General features: G+C 36.2%; 1 protein-coding gene across 9 annotated transcripts in view; it reads left to right on the top strand.

Moving 5' to 3' along the window:
• The window catches only part of RAF1 (Raf-1 proto-oncogene, serine/threonine kinase), a 113040-nt gene that overhangs the window by 61344 nt on the left and 32439 nt on the right, over positions 1 to 19257 (top strand). For 3 of the 9 annotated variants that reach the window (XM_088134121.1, XM_007425567.3, XM_088134118.1), the window contains exons 2-3: positions 9294 to 9384; positions 16644 to 16874. In XM_088134121.1, coding sequence (XP_087990247.1) covers positions 9349 to 9384; positions 16644 to 16874 — 267 coding nt within the window. In that variant the 5' untranslated portion in view covers positions 9294 to 9348. Of the gene's footprint in view, positions 1 to 6878; positions 6934 to 9293; positions 9385 to 12062; positions 12143 to 16643; positions 16875 to 19257 lie in introns of those variants that run through there. The other 6 variants (XM_088134123.1, XM_007425566.4, XM_007425565.4 and 3 more) reach the window with 3 other exon arrangements.

The raw sequence follows: 19257 nt of genomic DNA, 5'->3' as shown, positions 1-19257 counted from the left end.
CTGGTGAAGACTATTTGAATCTGCTGAACTTCAGTTCTTTATCTTGGTTCATAGTAGGATGTGATGAACTGCAGATAAACAGACTTTTATCTATTTCAGGTATCCATAGCATATAAACACAAACTAAAAGTCAAACCTGTAGTTATATGTCGCAACTTGCCATGTGACGCACTGCATTTACTTCTAAGGATCACAACCTATACAGTGCTGACCTGTGTTTGAAAAAAAGTTGTTGAAAATTATGTTTCAGTGTGGTCCATTTGCATCAGACGAGCAGGAAAGGCCAACATCTCATTTTTAGACATAAGTACTTGTTTGCTGAGATAACAAAATCAAGTAACTTTAGAAGTGAGTTGTAATCTAAAGGAAAAACTAAAGGGAGAGTTAAATGCAAGAGAGGGATTGAGTCTTTTTTCTCAACCTTTTAAAAATTTGCTGGGTTAGCTGTAGTTCAGTATCACAGCCAGAGAATTATAAAAAGAAAGCCAGTTAATGTTGCAGACCAAGCAGTAGCCATATAGCAGAAAGATTCTCCTTTGGCATCTTTCATAGTGTTATTTTTGATTATTCCAGCAGATATGCCCTTGTCATTTTAAGCCAAAGGACAGTAATTGAAATTTGTTTTATAGCCAGGAAAAAAAAATCTAATGGGGGAAAAATGTGAGTATTGGCCACCTTAATGTCTCAGGGTTTTGCTCAGACAGTAATAAAATGAAAACTGATTCTTATTCTGATATATTTCTGGTTCATTTTCCCTGTTGAGTTTGATTATTAGCTTGTTTCTCTTCATTTTGTAGGAAAAATTTCTTGAAACCTTAATAGTGAGATTTTATTAAAATGTATAATTGTGCTAAAGACTTGTACAGTACTTTCCCTGACCTATGCATTCTCTAGATCAGGGTTTCTCAACCTTGGCATTGTTAAGATGAGTAGACTTCATGTTGGCTGGGGAATTCTGGGAGTTAAAGTCCATGTATCTTAAAGATACTAAGGTTGAGAAACACTGCTCTCGATGCATGGACGTCAACTCTTGGCAATTATGTCAGGGATTTTTGGGAGCTGAAATCGACACACATGGCAAATTTTCCAAAACTGAGAAGGTTGATGTACAGAGTCTTGGCCTTAGATATAGAGAATTATATTGGTAGAATCCAACATGTGAATAGAAGACTATGCCATCCTCTTTCCCTAGGTGGCCTCCTATGCAATCCCTGATTCATAGAAAGTTTCCCACTCAGTGAGTTTTATTTGGGAGGATATTGAGGACTGGTGGGGAAATTTCTCACTTCCCTTTGCACTGATGAAAGTTTTTTCTGTCAGCAAAATGAATTAACTGGGTCTAATGTTGTGTATACTGTATGGTATTTTAAGTGTTCAAAGTATTTTTCATATATTAGTACATAAGTAACAGCCCTCTGAAGAACTTCATTTATCAATGGCAAGTGTGTATTTGGGGGCATGGGTGTAATCTAAGGAAGAATACCCAAAGTCATATCAGGGATATAGTAGTTATATTTATTTGGTATGTACTTAGTACAAGCAGACCTAGCAATAAAATTACAACATAGTATAAACATGTACTGTGTGTGTGTGTGTGTGTGTGTGTGTGTGTATATATATATATATATATATATATATATATTTAAATCCCCTCTCACCCCTATGGATGGTACATGTCTTCCTCAATCTCAGGTCCTCTACCAGAGGCCTGGGAGTTTGAGGGCTCTGCGCAGTATCTTAGTTGTTCCTAGCACTGCACTCTTCTGGACAGGGAGCTCTGATGTTGTTCCTGGGATCTGTTGGAGCCACTCTCCCAGCTCAGAAGTCACTACATACACACACACAATTTTACAAACATGATCTAACTCCATCACTGCTGAAAGTTAAACTGTTCTTGAGTATTGTAATCAGAACAAATTATTTTTCCAATTTCATAAAAGATCTGAAAAAAAAAATGTTTCAAGGGCATTTTTGATCCCCACAAAATCAGACCCAAAATGATGTTTAGTGTGTACTCTGTGATTCCAGAGAGTAGAAGCAAGATAGGAAAAGACTATAAAATACGTGGTGGCCATTGTGACATATAAAAAAGTTAAGTGACCTTTATTGCACAGTTGAGCTGGCTGCACAGGAATGTGGATTTCAATTAGGGTTGAAGTGAAATTTGAATTCAGGGCTTCCTTATTGACGCTCCTCACCACTATATTTCAGCAACTCAGTGGCATAATTGCTAGAGAAGCCTTCAGGGAAGTTTTACATTGGCACTCAGTTGCATGAAAAGATAGAATTAATTAGAGACTCTGGAAGCATGACTTTACTTGGGAATGTGTTTGTATGTGCATTTATTTCTGGACTGACTAGTCTTAAATCAGGTCTTTAACACTAGCTGCTGCTTTTCTGTGCCAGCGGTTAGGCTATTGCTTTTCTTTTCATGGGAGGTAATCATGTTGTTTTTTATGAAGAAGTCTTCATTCAGGGGGTTTCCTTATAGATGCATGCTGAACATCTTTTGGTACAGAAAAGATAGACTGTTCTGCTTTGGGGCCCTTGGATGCAGTCAGTAGCAGCCTGCCTAGTATTTGCCTAGAATTTATGCATTGCACATTAAAGGTCCTATGACTGGGTGTATGAGAGATTCCTCGTTGTTCCAGTTGTAGATATGAATAACAACTTACAAACTAGGCAATTGCATTTATGGCTGGCAGCAATTCCTCTGGTTGCAGCTGTTTGAAAAAGTGCCTCAACAATCAGGGGAATTTCAACAGTCTGACTTTGTTTCACACATTATTGTTATCCATGGGAATTTATTTATTTACTTGGGCTTCTGTGCTGCTTCAATCCACAGACTCAGTCTCACAATTCCCATTTCCAGTAATTAAGTTTAAAACATAATAGATCCTAAAACAATGACCAGTAACAGTCAGGAACGTAACATAATAAGATCAGTAACAAGAAAATACTTCATAAATTGTGTGGGGAGAAAAATATGTTGTTTGAATTTGTCAGGTAAAAAAAGGTAGATTAAAACTTACAGAACTAGAACTCCTTTTAGATGCTTGCATTATTATGCCAGGCTACTCCTAGCCCATGGTAGTATTATTAGTTTATTGCTTATACTTACCCATATTAGAACATTTGCACATTCTCTTCTAACAGGCATAAAAATGAATGAGCAGTTGAGAAGTTGTTAGCTGGTCTGCTAAGCTGACACCATTTTGGGGAAAAAATATTATTAGTTTATTGTAGAAATTCTTTCTATTTAGCATATACTGCAGGATTGCCAAGTACTGTGGGATTCTTTTAGCTGCATACTAACTTAATAGGATTTTACTGGGACGTGATTTTTTGTGTGTGTTTAAACAGAACAGTTGTATGATGTTTTTAATCAGAAGTTGTAGTGTGATAACATGTTCATAGAGTATATAGATTATATACAGTTTTCAGTGTTTATAATATTGCTTCAGGAATGAGAGATTTAAATCAGCTAATATTTAATGATATTTAATATTAATATTTAAAATTAATCAGTTTTTGAATTTAGTATAATCCAAGTGCTTTGGTGTTCTCTACAAAAGATTCAGTAAGTTACTTGTTTTGATATTAAGCACAGAAGAAAATCTCCTCATTTTATGCATGGTCTTCAATTATTTTCTTTCTTTAAAAAGATCAGGTGATAAACATGCAGGTATTAAACATTCCTTGAATCATCAACACCTGTTTTCCATCCTCTTATTGAAGAGCTAATAACCCAAAACTATTCTTAGTGAAATCCTTTTTGACTTCAAAGACAAATAAACAGTTTGTATATGCTCCCTAGGAGGTTGCCATATGACTAAAACAACCAGAAATTTATAAGCTATAAACTTAGGTTGAATGTTCTTGCTATAAGAAAGACTTAGATGAGCTTGATTATTCATATTGTCATGGCCTGTCTTAACATCTTGAGAAGGCCTGCTGGTTTCTTCCCTCCAGAAGAAGTACATGTGATTTGGGTTAGATGGTGGGCACTTTCTGTACAGGTAGTCCTCAAGTTACGACTGTTACCACCAAAGTTACGGTGGTGCTGAATGAATAGTATTTGCACCTACTCCCTGAAGTTACAGCCCTGTGGTCTTGTGTTCAAAATTTGGGCACTTGGCAGTCTGTCCACCCTTAATACCTCAAGGGCACTTGAACTCCCCCCCCCATCTCTCCCCCAGCTCTGCCCTTTTGGCTGCCCTGCATAATGGCACTCCTTGGTGGTGGTGGGGCTGGGGCTGAAGTAGAGGCCTGGGGGTGGTAGCGGCCAGCTGAGACTGCTGAAGGAGGGAGAAACCAGCAGGCCCTCTCAAGAGATTCAGACAGGCCATGGCAATACGAATACAATAACTGTTTTAAAAAGTCATTTATAAGAAGTAGAATACGTATTCATTTTTTTAAGGATTAAAGCTATATTGGCTTATAATCAAGAACTTTCTTTTTAAAGAATGTTGCTAATAGCAGTTTCTAATAATAAACATAATATTTTAAATTTTTTTGCCTGCCATTAATCTTTAATCTTTAGAGTTTTTTATATTTTTGTAAGTCTTTTACAGTAACTGCCCAATCTAAAGTAGTTCACTTTAGAAGTTGAAATAAAGGCATTAGTTCTTGTATTTCAAGGTTGTTAATGTTATTTATTTTTGTTTTGCTAAGCTGATATGCTACTCCAGTCATTGAACAGTTTACAGACCTTCAGAAAAGTTCTAAGATTAGAAATGAAACATAACATAAACATAACAATATAGCCAATATAATGAATAATATCTCAGGCACTGAGGAATAACCATAACACAGTTGTCATCTAGGAGAGACTAATATGACCTCTCAGCCACCCGAATGTCCACTGAAACAGTGAGGTCTTAATGACTGTGTGAAGGACTTGGGGCTTGTCTGATATAAGGGGGAATCACTACAGATGATGTTCTGTAAGGAACCAAGAAGGGGCCTTCTCTTCTGGATCTCAAAGGATGTGCAGGGACCAGTGGGAAAAGGTAATCCTGCAGATATCCAGGACCTGAACCATGAAGGGCTTTAATGAGGACAGTCAGCAGCTTGAATTACACCCAAAACAAGCTGGCAGCCAGTGCAGTTCTTGGAGCAGAGTTGTTACACGGCCAAATCGACTAACACCTATAACTGCTCAAGCCACTGCATTCTGGACCAGTTGCAGTTTCTGGGTGGTCTTTAAGGCACATATAGAACATATTGCAGTAATCCAAATGGAAGGTGACTAAAGCATGAATGGCAGTGAGCAAAGCCTCCTGGTTTGAGGAAGGTCATAATTGGAGCACAAGATGGAACTTTGTAAAGGGCCTCTTAGCCACAGCTGCCACCTGCTCTTTGAGCAGGAGCTGTGAGTCCAGGAGGAACCCGAGATTATAAATGCAGACCTATCCAGAAACAAAGATGGAATATTTCTGGAATTCCATAGTTTCCACACTCAACACCATTCCATCTTGATGGATTGAGTAAGCCTGTTCATCCCCATCCATACTCTCACAGCATCTAGAAATTAGGACAGAACCTCAACCATATCCCTGTTCATCCCACAGTCAAGATACACAACTGAATATTATCTGCATATTGGCAATACCTGACTTCATGCTGGCAGATGACCTGGTAGCTTGTAAATATTAAGTAAGAGAAGGGGACGTGTCAACCTCTATGACACCTCACAACAGTCCACCATGGCACCAGTCCACCGCAATCAGTTATCTTACCGTTACACAGATATTAATATCCCTCGCCTTTAGATCATGTTGCATCTGCTCTGAAATAAAAATAAATTTGACTATGTGGCTTCTTACATGAGTTTGAGATTGTCCTTAGAGCCCAACTTCACAAACAAGACCTCATATCCAGCTACTGCTGGAGCTGTGCCTCTGGTTACCTGCAGAGTTTTCTGCATGTAAGCCATCAGATTTGATATCAGCCCCATTAAGTAGATCAGACCAATAAATCAATTCCACAGGAAGTCTAAAACTACTGAGATTGGCTATAACAACAGAATCTTGAAAGTCTGATTGTGCTATATCTCCTCCTTATACTTAGTGAATTAGGGAGTGTCTGTGCTGCTTCTGAATATTATCTGCCTGTTGTGGATTTAAGAGATGTTTCATTCCCTGTTGCCCTGGTGATGGATCTTGCATATCTCTGTCAGGGCCATCTTTCTTACTCTCTACACATACATTAAAAAACAAACACCCTTTAATTCATTTCAGTTTCCTTCATACATATTTTTCCTAGCTTTTCTGCTTTTTAATTAAATATTGTTGTGACAATAATTTTCTTGTCATATCACAGTACCAATAGTGGCACATCAGAAATACTCTAAAAATCTCAAAGGATAAATCTAACAATATACACTGGGCTTCCACTCAAGGTGCAGGACTTTACTACTGTAACTGCCTATGTACCTTGACAATTGACTTCAGAATGTTGGGGACCCTTAGAACTAGAACAGTTCACAGTCATTCTGGGCAGTGTTCAGGCAAGTTAGAAATAATAATTTAAAAAAAAAACAACACATAGCAAAATAGCAGAACAAATAGTCAATTGAAGATGCTAACCAATATGCTACCGTACTTTCTAGAGATAGGCTCACTCATGAGATATATTTAGAGTATATTGTGATTCCAGAACCACTATATTCTGTATCGCCAAATCTTCTTCCAATTTTTGATTAATGTGTTATGTAAAAATTATTTGCATTAGGTCATTTGAATTTACTGGAAGCACAAGCATAGTATATTTCCTACCTACAAATTATTTCTCCTCTATGTTTTATATACAAATCTCTAGTAAACATAATTTAAGTTTAATTTAATTTTTATTTTAAAAAATAATTCCTTTTTCAGTTACAGTGAGATGTATCAGATGGTGTTTACCAGAAGAGTAGACACGGCTGAAGAGGTAGATGTTTCTTTCATGCTTTACATTCCCATTTCTACTTAACTCTCCTTCACAGGATTAACAGACTCTCCAGAGTAGGGCATGCAGAGTCTGCACTGGAGAGAATAAGAGGGAATTCTGTTTTGTTAATTCATTTGCAGTTCAAGCACACCAGTTTTCCTTCTCTTTTCTATCAGATTAATCCTTAATTGTGTTTATCCTCTGTTTTCAGCCTTTTGCCCTTCCTAGCAATGTTTAAATAATGTGCATTTTTTCTTTAAAGGAATAGAAACCATTAACTGTGCAAATGCAAAAAGATACCTGCAATATTTATACACATTAAGCATAGAAAAGAGAGCTTATCCTGATTCCCAAGCTCATGAAGTATGCAACATTCCATTCTTCAGCCCACATATAAGCTACCACTGACTGAAGCAGTACAGCTTTTCTAAGTTGACTGCAGTGAGGTGTAAACTTGCCTTGATTGAAGCAAAGCTTTTTGTAGCAGATAGCTGAACTGGTAGGGTGGAAGACTGGAGGTCTCAAACTTCCTCTTTCAGAAGACCTCTGGAATTTCACATCCTGGCCCTGCCTCGTGCCTTGGGGTTAGCAGCTTGGTAATTCCCACTGCCAGCACCTATTTTCCAGGGGTGCTTCACCTGGTATTCACCCTGTAATTTATTTTCAATGTTAATATTCATTGATTGCTATGGTAAAAGGAAAAGTCCCTAAATTTACAAGAGTGGTGTTATTAAGGATAAAATATATATTTCTGTTCAATAATAAGTTCCACTTAATATAGTGGAATTGATGAATAATTGTTGTATTACAGAAATAAGAAATTATTGCAGGAAGTATTATTGATGTCATTTAATAAAAATCCTGATTTTATACAGTGTTGAGTAAGTAGCTGGGTTAAAAGCTTCTGGTGTAACATATCTCAGAATTACATTTAAATATTCTGCTGAGATAAAAATTATGGAAAATACTTTTAAAATACAGCATATATTTTGCATAGTTAGTTTGAATCAAATAACAAGGATTTAAAGGATTCGCTTCTCTCCCCATCTTTCAAATACCTTCTGGTGTTGCTGATTCGTGTCACTGTCATTATTTTGATAGAGTAAGTATTTTTCTGTAATTAAAAGGCTAAGCTGGAATGATTTATCTAATGCTGACAAATAATATATCGGCAGCTGCTATTATGGTAACCTATGAACCACTAGTTTGAATTTTTCCACTTCAAGTTATTCAGAGAGGCTTGAGCTGAGTTGTCCTACAAATCAAAGGGCTCCTATTTATTAAGAGGACTCCAGTCTAGGGAAGGCTGGCAGAAGTTAGGGAGAAGATGATCTTTGTTAATGCAGCATTTAATCTACATCTCTAAGGATTAATAGTGGTACCCATTGGTGCAGATTTTCAGCATTTTTTTTTACTATGGTGGTGGTGATTAAAACCTTGTGCTTTGTAGCAAAATTGCATTTCTGAAGAGGAACATTTCTCCAAGTTATGTTATTAAATGTTATAATGCTGCAATAGTAGATTCCTGCACTGGGTAGGGAGTTGTATTAGATCAATTTCCAGATCCCTCCCAAACTTTATATATTATGAAATGCCACTGGGTGATGGAAAGAATGGGCTGGGCTGGGCTAATAGATGCATGGGCAGAGAGATGAAGTAGTGCAGATATTGAAAACAATTTTGTAACAGTTTAATAGAGTAATTTTTCCTTTGCAAAATTTATCTTGTTTTTTCCCATGATAACATGAGGAAAATTAGGTTGGAGAATGGCCAAAGGTCACCCAGTAAACTTCATAGCTAAACCATGATTTGAGTACATCCTTCAGTAATCAGTCTGTCTTCTACACTGGCCTTGGATCTAATGTATGTCTGGTCAGAAATCTAGGTAAATTTTAAGAGTTTTAAAGAGGTTTAAGAGTTCAAACAAGTATCTTATACAGTTGTAAAAAGTGATTCTGGTTACTAAAGAGCTTCTTGATAAATCTTACTGATACCTAAAAGTTCAACATTAAACTGAACTGGCTAAAACCCTGAAAATATTCTTTAAAGAACATACATAAATGGGAGGATTCCTCTGTTTGCTTCTAAAAAGCTTTTGGTAGACATATACAGAAAAAAAAACTTATTTCATTAGATACAGTAGTGATTAGTATCATGATAGAAGCTCGGTGCTGTAGTGGAACTTGAGACCAAGCAGAAACGTTGAAGGCTTGGTATGTACCAAGATGGGAAAACAGAAATTTATTTACTGAGGAGTAGTTAAATTATATAGTTTAAGGAGATTATATATGGTATATTATTTTAATGTACCTGATATGGCCTAGTTATGATGACAGACATATTGCATTTGGTATTCTTAGGGCTGGAGCACATAACTACATTTGCCATGGTGGAGATGTTGCTGAAAACGGGAGCATGGGATTTCAGTGCATGATCACGGAGCTCCACGCAGTAAGTACTTCTGTATATTCTAACCAGGATGGTGATGGCAGCATCCCCGTGGCAAAATATGTGTACTCCAGCCCTTAGTCTTTAATTGTTGTGCCATCTCTGAAACATATGGGTCAGCCCTTGAAAATAAAGACATTTGAAAAGAAGAAATATATGCTTTTTAAATGAGAATTGATAATGATTATCATGTCATCTTGATAGGTATAAGAGTTTAGAACTTCGAAGGATTAGAATATGAAGTGCAGATATTACAAAGTAAAAGCGAAAGCAACGCATTAAAAATCAGATGCAAATAATTTTTAAAAAAATCAGTAAAGGCTACGTCTCTGCCATACTGTATATGGATGAATTCTAAAAGGAAACTTTCCAAATTCCTGAATATATTTTCAGAGCTATTTATAGTCCTTTTCAGTTTACTAGTTTTAGTTGTTTAATAGGTAAGACATTTAACTTTCAACAAAAAAGTTAAATATTCACTTTTCCCCAATAGTTGTCTATTTATTTATTTTTGGGAAAACATGTTTGTGCAATTTTTTTAAAATCAGTTCACACTGATCTTCCTCAAAACTTTTCAATTTGTGGTTGCTGCAGTGATAATGTAAAATTTGCTTGCTGCCCAAATTGCACATAATCCTTTTACAGGAAATGGCATCTCATTTTTAAAGGATCATTAGGGCATAGAACTTTCCCATTGTGGAATTTCTGGTAGGTGACTGTTTATATCGCCCGTCAAAGGACCATTGGGCCGCCATTATATAAATGATGTATTTTGTGCCCAGCATAATTTGAGACTATACTTGTAGTTTGGTGGTGATTTCATGCTATATAATCATGTTTTTATTTCAAGTTTGGCATAATATCTTCAGTTCTTACCACCAATACAACCTTCAGTTCTTAAAGCAGTTTGATAAATGCATTATTTTTAATTTGCCTATTCCAGAGCTAGGTAAATCTTAAAAAAAAACTTTCTGGTAAATGAAAAAAATAAGGATTGAAGAGTAAGATGATCAGATGAGATGATAATATCACATGTATACCCTGTAGGGAGGTGTTACCTAGCACTTTAAATCATAGATTGTCCTTGGTTAATTCTATCTTTTCTTATTGTATTTCTAATTTTAATTTTCTAAAGTTTAGAATCTAAAACATAAACTATTAATCCTTTTATCAGACTTATTCCCTTGCTATCTATATACTTGGACCAAAGTGTCCCTATGCTTGTTTGAAGACAGAAGTGATGCCAATTTTCTGCCAGTTTGTTTTCAGGTAAATACAAGGTGGTGCTCCTCACCTTTAAACCCCTGCATGGATTAGGTCCAAGCTATATGATAGAACACCTATATGAACTTTCATGCTTATTGAAATCATCTGAAGACGCTAATCTGCAGTTGCTGCAAGCTTGTCTGGTGGTGACTTGGATTGAGCTTTTTCTGATGTTGCCCCAGGTCTTTGGAATGCATTCCCTCCAGAGTTAAGAAGACTGACTTCTTTATTAGCTTTTAAAAGGACATTAAAACATTTTTTATACAAGTTTTTAACTCTTGGTTTTAATAATTTGAGTTATCAATCTTTTTTACTGTTTTTAATGGCCCAATTTTAAATTTGCTTTGCAAGAGACTTTTGTAGTTGGTGGTGTATCACGTAAAATAAATAATAATATGAATTATAAAAAAGGAAATACAGAAGAACGTGACACATGTGTTTGACTTCATCTTGATCAGAATGGCAAATTCTTTAGGAGTAGTGGATTTTTATTTATTTATTTTTACCTGATAGCACTGATGGCAGCTCATTAAATTGGGCTATTGTGAAGCCCCGCTGGTGTTGAAATGTGTCATATTTAGTAAGGTGAGATGTTGGCATAAAATTATTTTTCATAGACACCACAAAGCAGGATCTAGGGATTAAATTTACATTTCTCTGAAACTCTGTGTTTCATATTTGTTTGGTAACTGTTTCTGCATTCTTATATCCTAATGAAGCTATGAATTCAGTAGTAAAACCAAAACACTTAAAGCTATCTTTAGAATTCTTATCTAACTAGATTTATAGCTATTATCAGAAGTAAAGAGCCATGGCCCATAGATATGGATATAGATATAGATATAGATATAGATATAGATATAGATATAGATATAGATATAGATATAGATATAGATGTCACTCAGAGTCGTTAAGAGTTGGTTGGCATACAAGTTTAATAAATTATTATTATTATTACATATATTGATATTTGGAGTCTTTTTTACTCCCAAGTTCAAAATCAGGTGGTATTTTCTGTTAGCTGTTTATCTTTGAATTAATCATTTAATTCCTATTCAAATTGTGGAGGAATAAAGAAATGAATTTTTCTCTAATCGAAATAGTGTCAGTATTTCTTATTAGAGTCTCGTGTATTTCGCATCTGACATGTAAAAAAATATCTTGGCAATAACTGAACTCTTTTATTGGAAATAAAATATTGGTGATGTATTAATTTCTGCTTAGTAATGGGTCTGTGCACTGATTATCTCACAGACCTCTTCATGTAGTATGTCTCCTTCGGGAACAAGAAAACCTAAACACCCTAAAGTGGCAAATATACATCAGACTACTTGTCAGATGTCTTCCGTAAAATGAAGATTTACAGTGCTTTCCAAAAATCACAGATTTATTAAATTTGTGGAAATAAATTTCAGACTTTTCCTTATTGACCTTCTGAAGGAAGGCTAGTGATACCCTGTATATACTTGGAACACCTGTTTTTGAAGATTATAAGGTTAGTATGAAAAATGGCACAGGAGACTGTAGGTGAGTTGGCAATAATAATTCCTTTCAGCAAACCACAGGCAATAAACAAACATCAGGTCAATGATAGTGAGTACTTTTGAACCTCAGATTCCCGTATTGAAGTAGGCAGTGACCACCATAATTATAAAGCCCAATGATTAGCCTCCAGTAAGTTAAAATTTCTCAATTAAAATGCTGAGCTAAGGCTAGAAAGCTTTGTGTCAGATATCTACACAGCCATGAAAATCATTGGTGACCTTGAGTCACTTGCTATCTCTCAGTCTAAACTACTTCATAGGTTTGTTGTGAAGAAGAAATCTGGACAGAGCTTGCCTGAATTTTCTAGATAAAAGGTGAGTTATCAGTGTTTTAAATAAATAGCATAGACAAGGAATATCAAGTGCAAGTTGCCAGTTATTTGATTATGTTCACATGCTGTGGTGAACAACAAATGTCAACATTTGAGTGCTGATAATGTTCTACCTCTTTTGCTACTCATGATCAGAGTACCCATCTGGACTGGCAGTTCAATGAACTGTTGTTGATGTCACCATTATTGACCTATAGAAACGTTGATATTGGTGCCAAGAGCTACAAATGTACTAATTAGGGTACTTATTTAATGTAACGTGAACAAAATCTGCAGACCTTTCAGAAGCACTTGATCAGAGATAATTAGTTAAAATGCCTATTAATGATGGCATGAATTCTGTAGGCTTCTGGGATCTATTTTTCCCCAAATCTTATAGTCTGTTAAATTTTTTTAAAAATGCAGAACAGTGGTTCAGAAAAGAGCTGTTAGTACACTGAAACCCATGAGGAATATCCTGAAATGAAATTCAAATTATGTGTGAATTTACAATAGATCATGGCTCCTAACAATCAGTAACATAAACCGAAAAGTGCTTCTATGAAATAATTTCTATTCAATATTTAACCCTTCCCTGTTTTGATGGCTTCCTGTAAGCAAGAATGTGATTTTCCTGGTTGGTAAAGGAGCCTTTAAATCATACTTTATTGTTTTGACTCATAGAAACATGGGTTTACATAAGTAACTGTTGTTTCAAATACATATGAAATAGTCAATCTGAAATACTCTATATGATTTCACATATTTACCAATAGCCTTGTGATGCACTTTTGATCATCAATTTATATAAGAAAACTTCAGATGATTATGGAGACTGCTTCTGTTCTTCCAATTGCAGCCTTCAACCATTTTCTTCTGCTGCTTTTTCTTATTATTTTACTAGGATCTCTTCTCTTATTGTCATTTCAAGTAGTACTGGGGATTTGCGCTTAAATTTCTGAAACTGAAGAATGCTGTGTTCGAATCTAATTGAATTGTATTGAATAGTTTCTGAAAAGTAGAAATTCAAAATATTCCAGAAAAATCCCACTATTGTTTAATAATGCAACATTGTTGAATAAGTGGTTGCCTGGATTCATTCATTGTGCTAGATGTAAGTTATGATTTATAAACCACAGTAGTTGCAGTTATTCAATACATTGTCATATTGTGATTTCTAAAGGGATGGTTTTCTACAGCAAAAAACAAAAACAAAAACAGGATCAAGAGAGTCTTGTGGCACCTGAAGGATTAACTATTTTATTATAATTTATAGGACTGTAGCCTAAAGTATCCCATATTATTTTACATGCCATATAATTACTTCCATTTTTCTTTAATAGCCACATCCATTCTAATATGGTTTTAAATGTTACTCAAAATATTTACTTTTTCTACCAGAATAATGTAAGGCATAGTAAGTATATGCTACTGAGATTCTTAGATTGTTTGAATGTCAAGAAAAATACACAAAAGCACTGGAAGCTGTTATCCTGCCACCAGAACCCCAAAGCCATATGCCTATATGCATTGTCTATACAAGATATATATATGAAAAATGTTTGTTTAATTATAATATTAATATTGTGAAATAGTGCACATTTTAATATGGAAATTTTTCAACAGAAAAATATAGCTGTGGAAAATTTCCTGCCTCAAATGCTTATTCTATACCATTTTTCCCATGCTGCCATCACAATTCCAGGTAGACTTTTCTCTTTCCTGCCTGTTCAGTATTCAGCCAGAGGCCATAGAGGAACCCCAAAGGCTGGTGTTTCCAGTTTTTCTCACCTGGTCTGCAGAGGTTGTCAAATCATGGTTCCTTTTTCCCTCCTAGTGGCAAAAAAGGATGTGATAGAAAGTCAGACTGGGTGAGTTCATCTGTTCTTATAGGAATTTAAGTGAGTCATAGATTCAGCCTGGGAGTGCCAGTGTGTATCTGTCTTATGGATAGTATTCTCTGAAAATGATGAACACTTCTGACCTTAACAAGGTAAATTCTAAGTTCTCGGTGTATATTGCAAAAGCAGTACAAAATAGGACACGGAAGTAGAAGGAAGACGCCACTAAACCTAGTTTTGAGTGGGTGGAATAGGTTGCGCATAGAGAGAAGAGGTACATTCTTTTCTCACCATTCAGTGTACTTGTTCTCTCCAGTTTATGTGCAGAATTCTAATTGTTGGAGATTCTCTAGCAAATTAATTTGGTCAGATTTTGTTAATGAAGACCACACTACACTTTTAGAAACTGAAGTAATATTTGCTATCTGAATAGATTATTTTAAACTGCGTATGCTTATACTAATCTAGTACAAAAGAATAGAGTTTCAATTCAGTGTTCAGTCCCTAGATCAAACAGGGAATGTTAAATTCCAAGATCAGTTTTGATTGGGACTGATAATTAAAGATACGATGGCTGGTGTGGGTCTTCCAGGCTGAGTGGCCGTGTTCTGGAAGTTTTGTTTCCTAACGTTTCGCCAGCATCTGTGACCGGCATCTTCAGAGAGCAGGAGCACAGACAGGAGCAGTTCTCTCTGTGCCCAGGATGATGTGACCCTTTTTTGGGTATTTATAGAGATCTGAAGGGGGGGATTGGGGTGTGTGGTGGGGGTTAGGGTGTGTGTGTGGGGGGTTTGGGTTAACGAGTGGCTGCTTGTTTTGATATCAGCAGCCACTTGTTAACCCAAAGCCCACCCCCCACACCCCCTAACCCCCCACACCCCCAATCCCCCCTTCAGAACTCTATAAATACCCAAAAAAGGGTCACATCATCCTGGGCACAGAGAGAACTGCTCCTGTCTGTGCTTCTGAAGATGCCGGTCACAGATGCTGACGAAACGTTAGGAAACAAAACTTCCAGAACACAGCCACACAGCCCAGAAGACCCACACCAGCCATCATATTCCGGCCGTGAAAGCCTTCGACAATACAATTAAAGATACCCTTGTTCTCCAGTCTGTTATGGTAATAATGCAATCTTGTCTGTGTCTGTTAACATTATATTAGTATATAAAATTCTGTACTGATGAGTGAACAGGCTGATGGAAAAAGAATGAATCCCTCCAACGTGGAAACAGGACTACTATCTTTTTAAGAAGCTATTAGCAAGCTAATATGTCTGTTATAAGGACGGAAATATAGTTGTCTGTATAATTGATTAGGCATAGCTATCTGTATGGTATAAAAAATGTCTGCATTTAATGCTTGAGAAATTGTAGTGGGGAAAGAGAATACAGCCAGTGGTGGTCAAGTTGCCACATCATACTAAGCCAGAAACATTATTGAATAAGTAATAATAGCCTGGTCTATGCAATACTGAACTGCAATGGGTAGATTAAGTTATTATGTTAGGACACATCATGGTTTAGCACAATATTTAAATGAGGCCCTTGATCAGCGATTATGATAAAGAAAGATCCTTATACAGTACATAAGTTCTTTAACAGTGTAACTGGGAATTAATTTCTTTCCTGAATACTGCTAAATTAAGGCCCTTAGACTCTCCTACCAAAACCATACTACTGAAAATTGACAACAAAATACAGGGATTCGGGAATATAACTTTTCAGAGTTTTTGGCTTAGCATACTTACTTTACCTTTAAAACCAAAAACCAAGACCTCACCTCATCAAAAAAAAAAAAGGAAAAAATGGCTGAAAATGTCAGTCCCTGTTGCGTTAGTGTCATATTCCCTGCAGCCACAGGTGACCATTTTTAAAAAAAATGCCCTTCATGAACTGAAATAAATTCCTATGACTTACAAAGTAGCATATATAACCTAAATACCTGGATTTTCTCTCAGAAAAATTAGGAAAACAAGTTATTAATTACTTAGTATGTCTTTTGCCATTGTGAATGCTTGTGGTCTGTTGATTCAAGGAAGTAATAATGTAGAAAACTTAGCAATGTAGACAGTTTGTCTTACCAGTGGTCACAGTATGCTTCTGCAGAAATATGTGTATATATCACTGTATACTCTCTAAGGCAAAATAAGCACAGTTGTTAATGAAGTTTTCTTATATTTAATAATTGAATTATAAATCCCCATACTATACTTTGGTGTCACAAATAGTTTCTTTATAGCAAAATAATAAGAAACTGGTTTCAGCATGCTCCTAAGTAGACTTGTCTTTCTTTTAAAGGTTTTGTCGCTTAAAGCTGCTTCAATGGACCACATTCATGGAGCTTGGAAGGCTCTTACGGATGGAATTGGATTAAAAGACTCTGTCTTCAATGGATCCAGCTGTATTTCACCTACTATTGTTGAGCAGTTTGGTTATCAGCGCAGAGCATCTGATGATGGGAAACTTTTAGATTCCTCCAAGACAAGTAACACTATTCGTGTTTTTTTGCCTAACAAGCAACGCACAGTGGTGAGTCTGTTTCTTGTTTGGGGCAAAATAAAAGATTCACTGTTTTTTCCCTACTAGTTCATAAACATTCCAGTTCCCCAGTAGTCTAAAAATGTTTAAATGTAGAGACTCCAGGATGGATACACTGACATTTTGTTCAACATGTTTACTCAATATACAGACACGTAACTTTGGAAAGAGTAGTGAGACTAGTATCATTTCACTGAATATGTGGATACCCTCTCTTATGAGTGGGTCCTGCTAATACATCCTTTCTGGATATTAGATGCTTTCTTGTGTTTTGCTCTTGGCTTGAAAATGACTACTGAGTTGAACCTTAAAGAATTTTAGACTTGTATCCACATCATAAATATAGATCATTAAACATCAGCAGCAAAAATTATATAAGCTCAGGCAAATTAGAAAGAGTCTGAAATGGATTCTTTTGTTAAATGGTTGACAAGGTTCTGTACTCACAGTAATGGTTTAGACAGAATTTTAATTTAACCCATAGAAGTTATCTATCTTTAAAAATGTTTCCTGTCTGTGAAGAACACTCTTGCTTTTTCATGCTTTCTTCTCTGGCATCCTACTCAATTTTTTTGCCAAGTATGGAACGGTGACGGCGTTCTCCAACCCTTCTCTGCTTGTATGGAGTTTAACCTTTTGTTGCCTATGACTACTATAAAGTGCTTAAATATGAGGGTAGATTGTGTACTGTAGAGAAGTCCAGTTTAGGTGTAATGCTGCTGAGCTGTCTACTGTGAATTTTAAAGGCAGAAATGGGAAACCATCATGTCTGTTTCCATTCATCCAGGCAATTTTTTCTTTTTCCTTGGTTGCTTTAATATAATACATCTGCACAATTGCTTACCATGATTAACAATTACCAGGTTTCCTGTCAATCAGAATCTAAAATGGTGAATCTGATAGGAACCCATGTTAACAATATTCATATAATTTGTATTTTGTCTATTCTATGTACAGTTTTAGGCAGTTCACAACAATATAAATAGTTTTAAAGCATTGGTTTAAAGCAGAACAACTTTGGTGGGGGGTGGGGGGCAACTCACCCATCTGGGTGGCTTTAGGAAGCCGTGGTGATATCACCAAAAGAGAAAGGCCAGCGTGTTTCACCCTGTTTTTCAGTGGTTTGGGAGATTTAAGATGGTTTTAATGTGTGGATATGTGTATTTCACTGACAGAGGCCTTTTGCTCATATTCTCACCTGTGGTTTATCATTTTTACATAAAATTGGACTTCCAGAATTTGGATATACTGTTGTCACATAATGGTGGTGTGATTTTGATCCATTTTCTTTAGCTCTGGAGCTTTTTAGGTGGGAATGTGAGTGTTTTACTTTATATAAGCCTTGTGTTCCTGTTCCCACCATTACTGCCCTGGTTCTCAACACAAAAGTCACACCACTGAAATTCAGTTATTTTGCCACTAAAAGTCCATAAAACAATCTCATAGTGCTTTAGGGTGTCTACGTGGGGTGCTGGAGGCCCCAAAATAGCAGAATGAATTCCAATGCAACAACAGCTGTAATAAGCAATAAAAGAGTAACTTGTTAAATCAGTATATCAGTATATGTCAGTATATCAGGAAGTTCAGCTTCCTAGAACTGAAGATTTTCTTATCTTCTGGAAGGATTTTAGTGAGGAAATGAAATTGTTTCTCTGAGAAGGGAATTCCAGAATTAAGATGCATTCTCTTAGAAAGGCCACCAAACAGTTTGTCAAATTGAACAAAAGGCCTCCAAAAACAGTTTCAGTAGGCATTAAGCTCAGACTGAAAAAGAGGATCCTTTAAATGTATTGGTGCTAAACCATTCAGGATTTTGGAGATTGTCTGCAGCAGTTTGAATTGCAGCCTGGAATCAAATTGAAAAGCCAAAGTAACTATTTCGGAAGATCAGTCCTATGCTCTCAGTGCAGTCTCTGTTAACAATTGGGCTGCTACATTTTGGGTCGGTTGTAGTTTCCAAGTACTCTTTGAAGACAGTGTTGGTAGAGTACACTATAATAATCCAGATACGATGGAACTGAGGGAGATGTCACCCAGATCTGTGTCTCTGGGACTAGGTGAGGTTGATAAACCAGCCTTCCAGTGATATTATCAGTTTGTGTGACAGGAATCTCCCCAAGAGATTAAAAAAAACCCTACTTAGACTCATCAATATCCAGGTGCAAGTAATCCTGGTAGCTACTATAGCTTTGCAAAGGTCTAGGTACATTGACCCTATCTCCTGGCCAATAATGTTTTATCTCTGCTGTTCTATCTCTTCAGTTTCCCTCTTCCAGTTCATCCTTGCTCCATCCTGCAAAAATAATCAGATCCAAAAACAATAAATGCAGATATAGCACCAGTGTAACCATAACCTTAACAAACATAATGGACA

Source organism: Python bivittatus, unplaced genomic scaffold (assembly GCF_059951505.1).
Source record: "Python bivittatus isolate LINGU-HERP-01145 unplaced genomic scaffold, Pbiv_v1 ctg000080_np1212, whole genome shotgun sequence".
In the NCBI taxonomy this organism is placed as follows: domain Eukaryota; kingdom Metazoa; phylum Chordata; class Lepidosauria; order Squamata; family Pythonidae; genus Python; species Python bivittatus.
The sequence above is the reverse complement of the archived record's forward strand: the minus strand, read 5'-3'. Positions and strand labels throughout refer to the sequence as shown.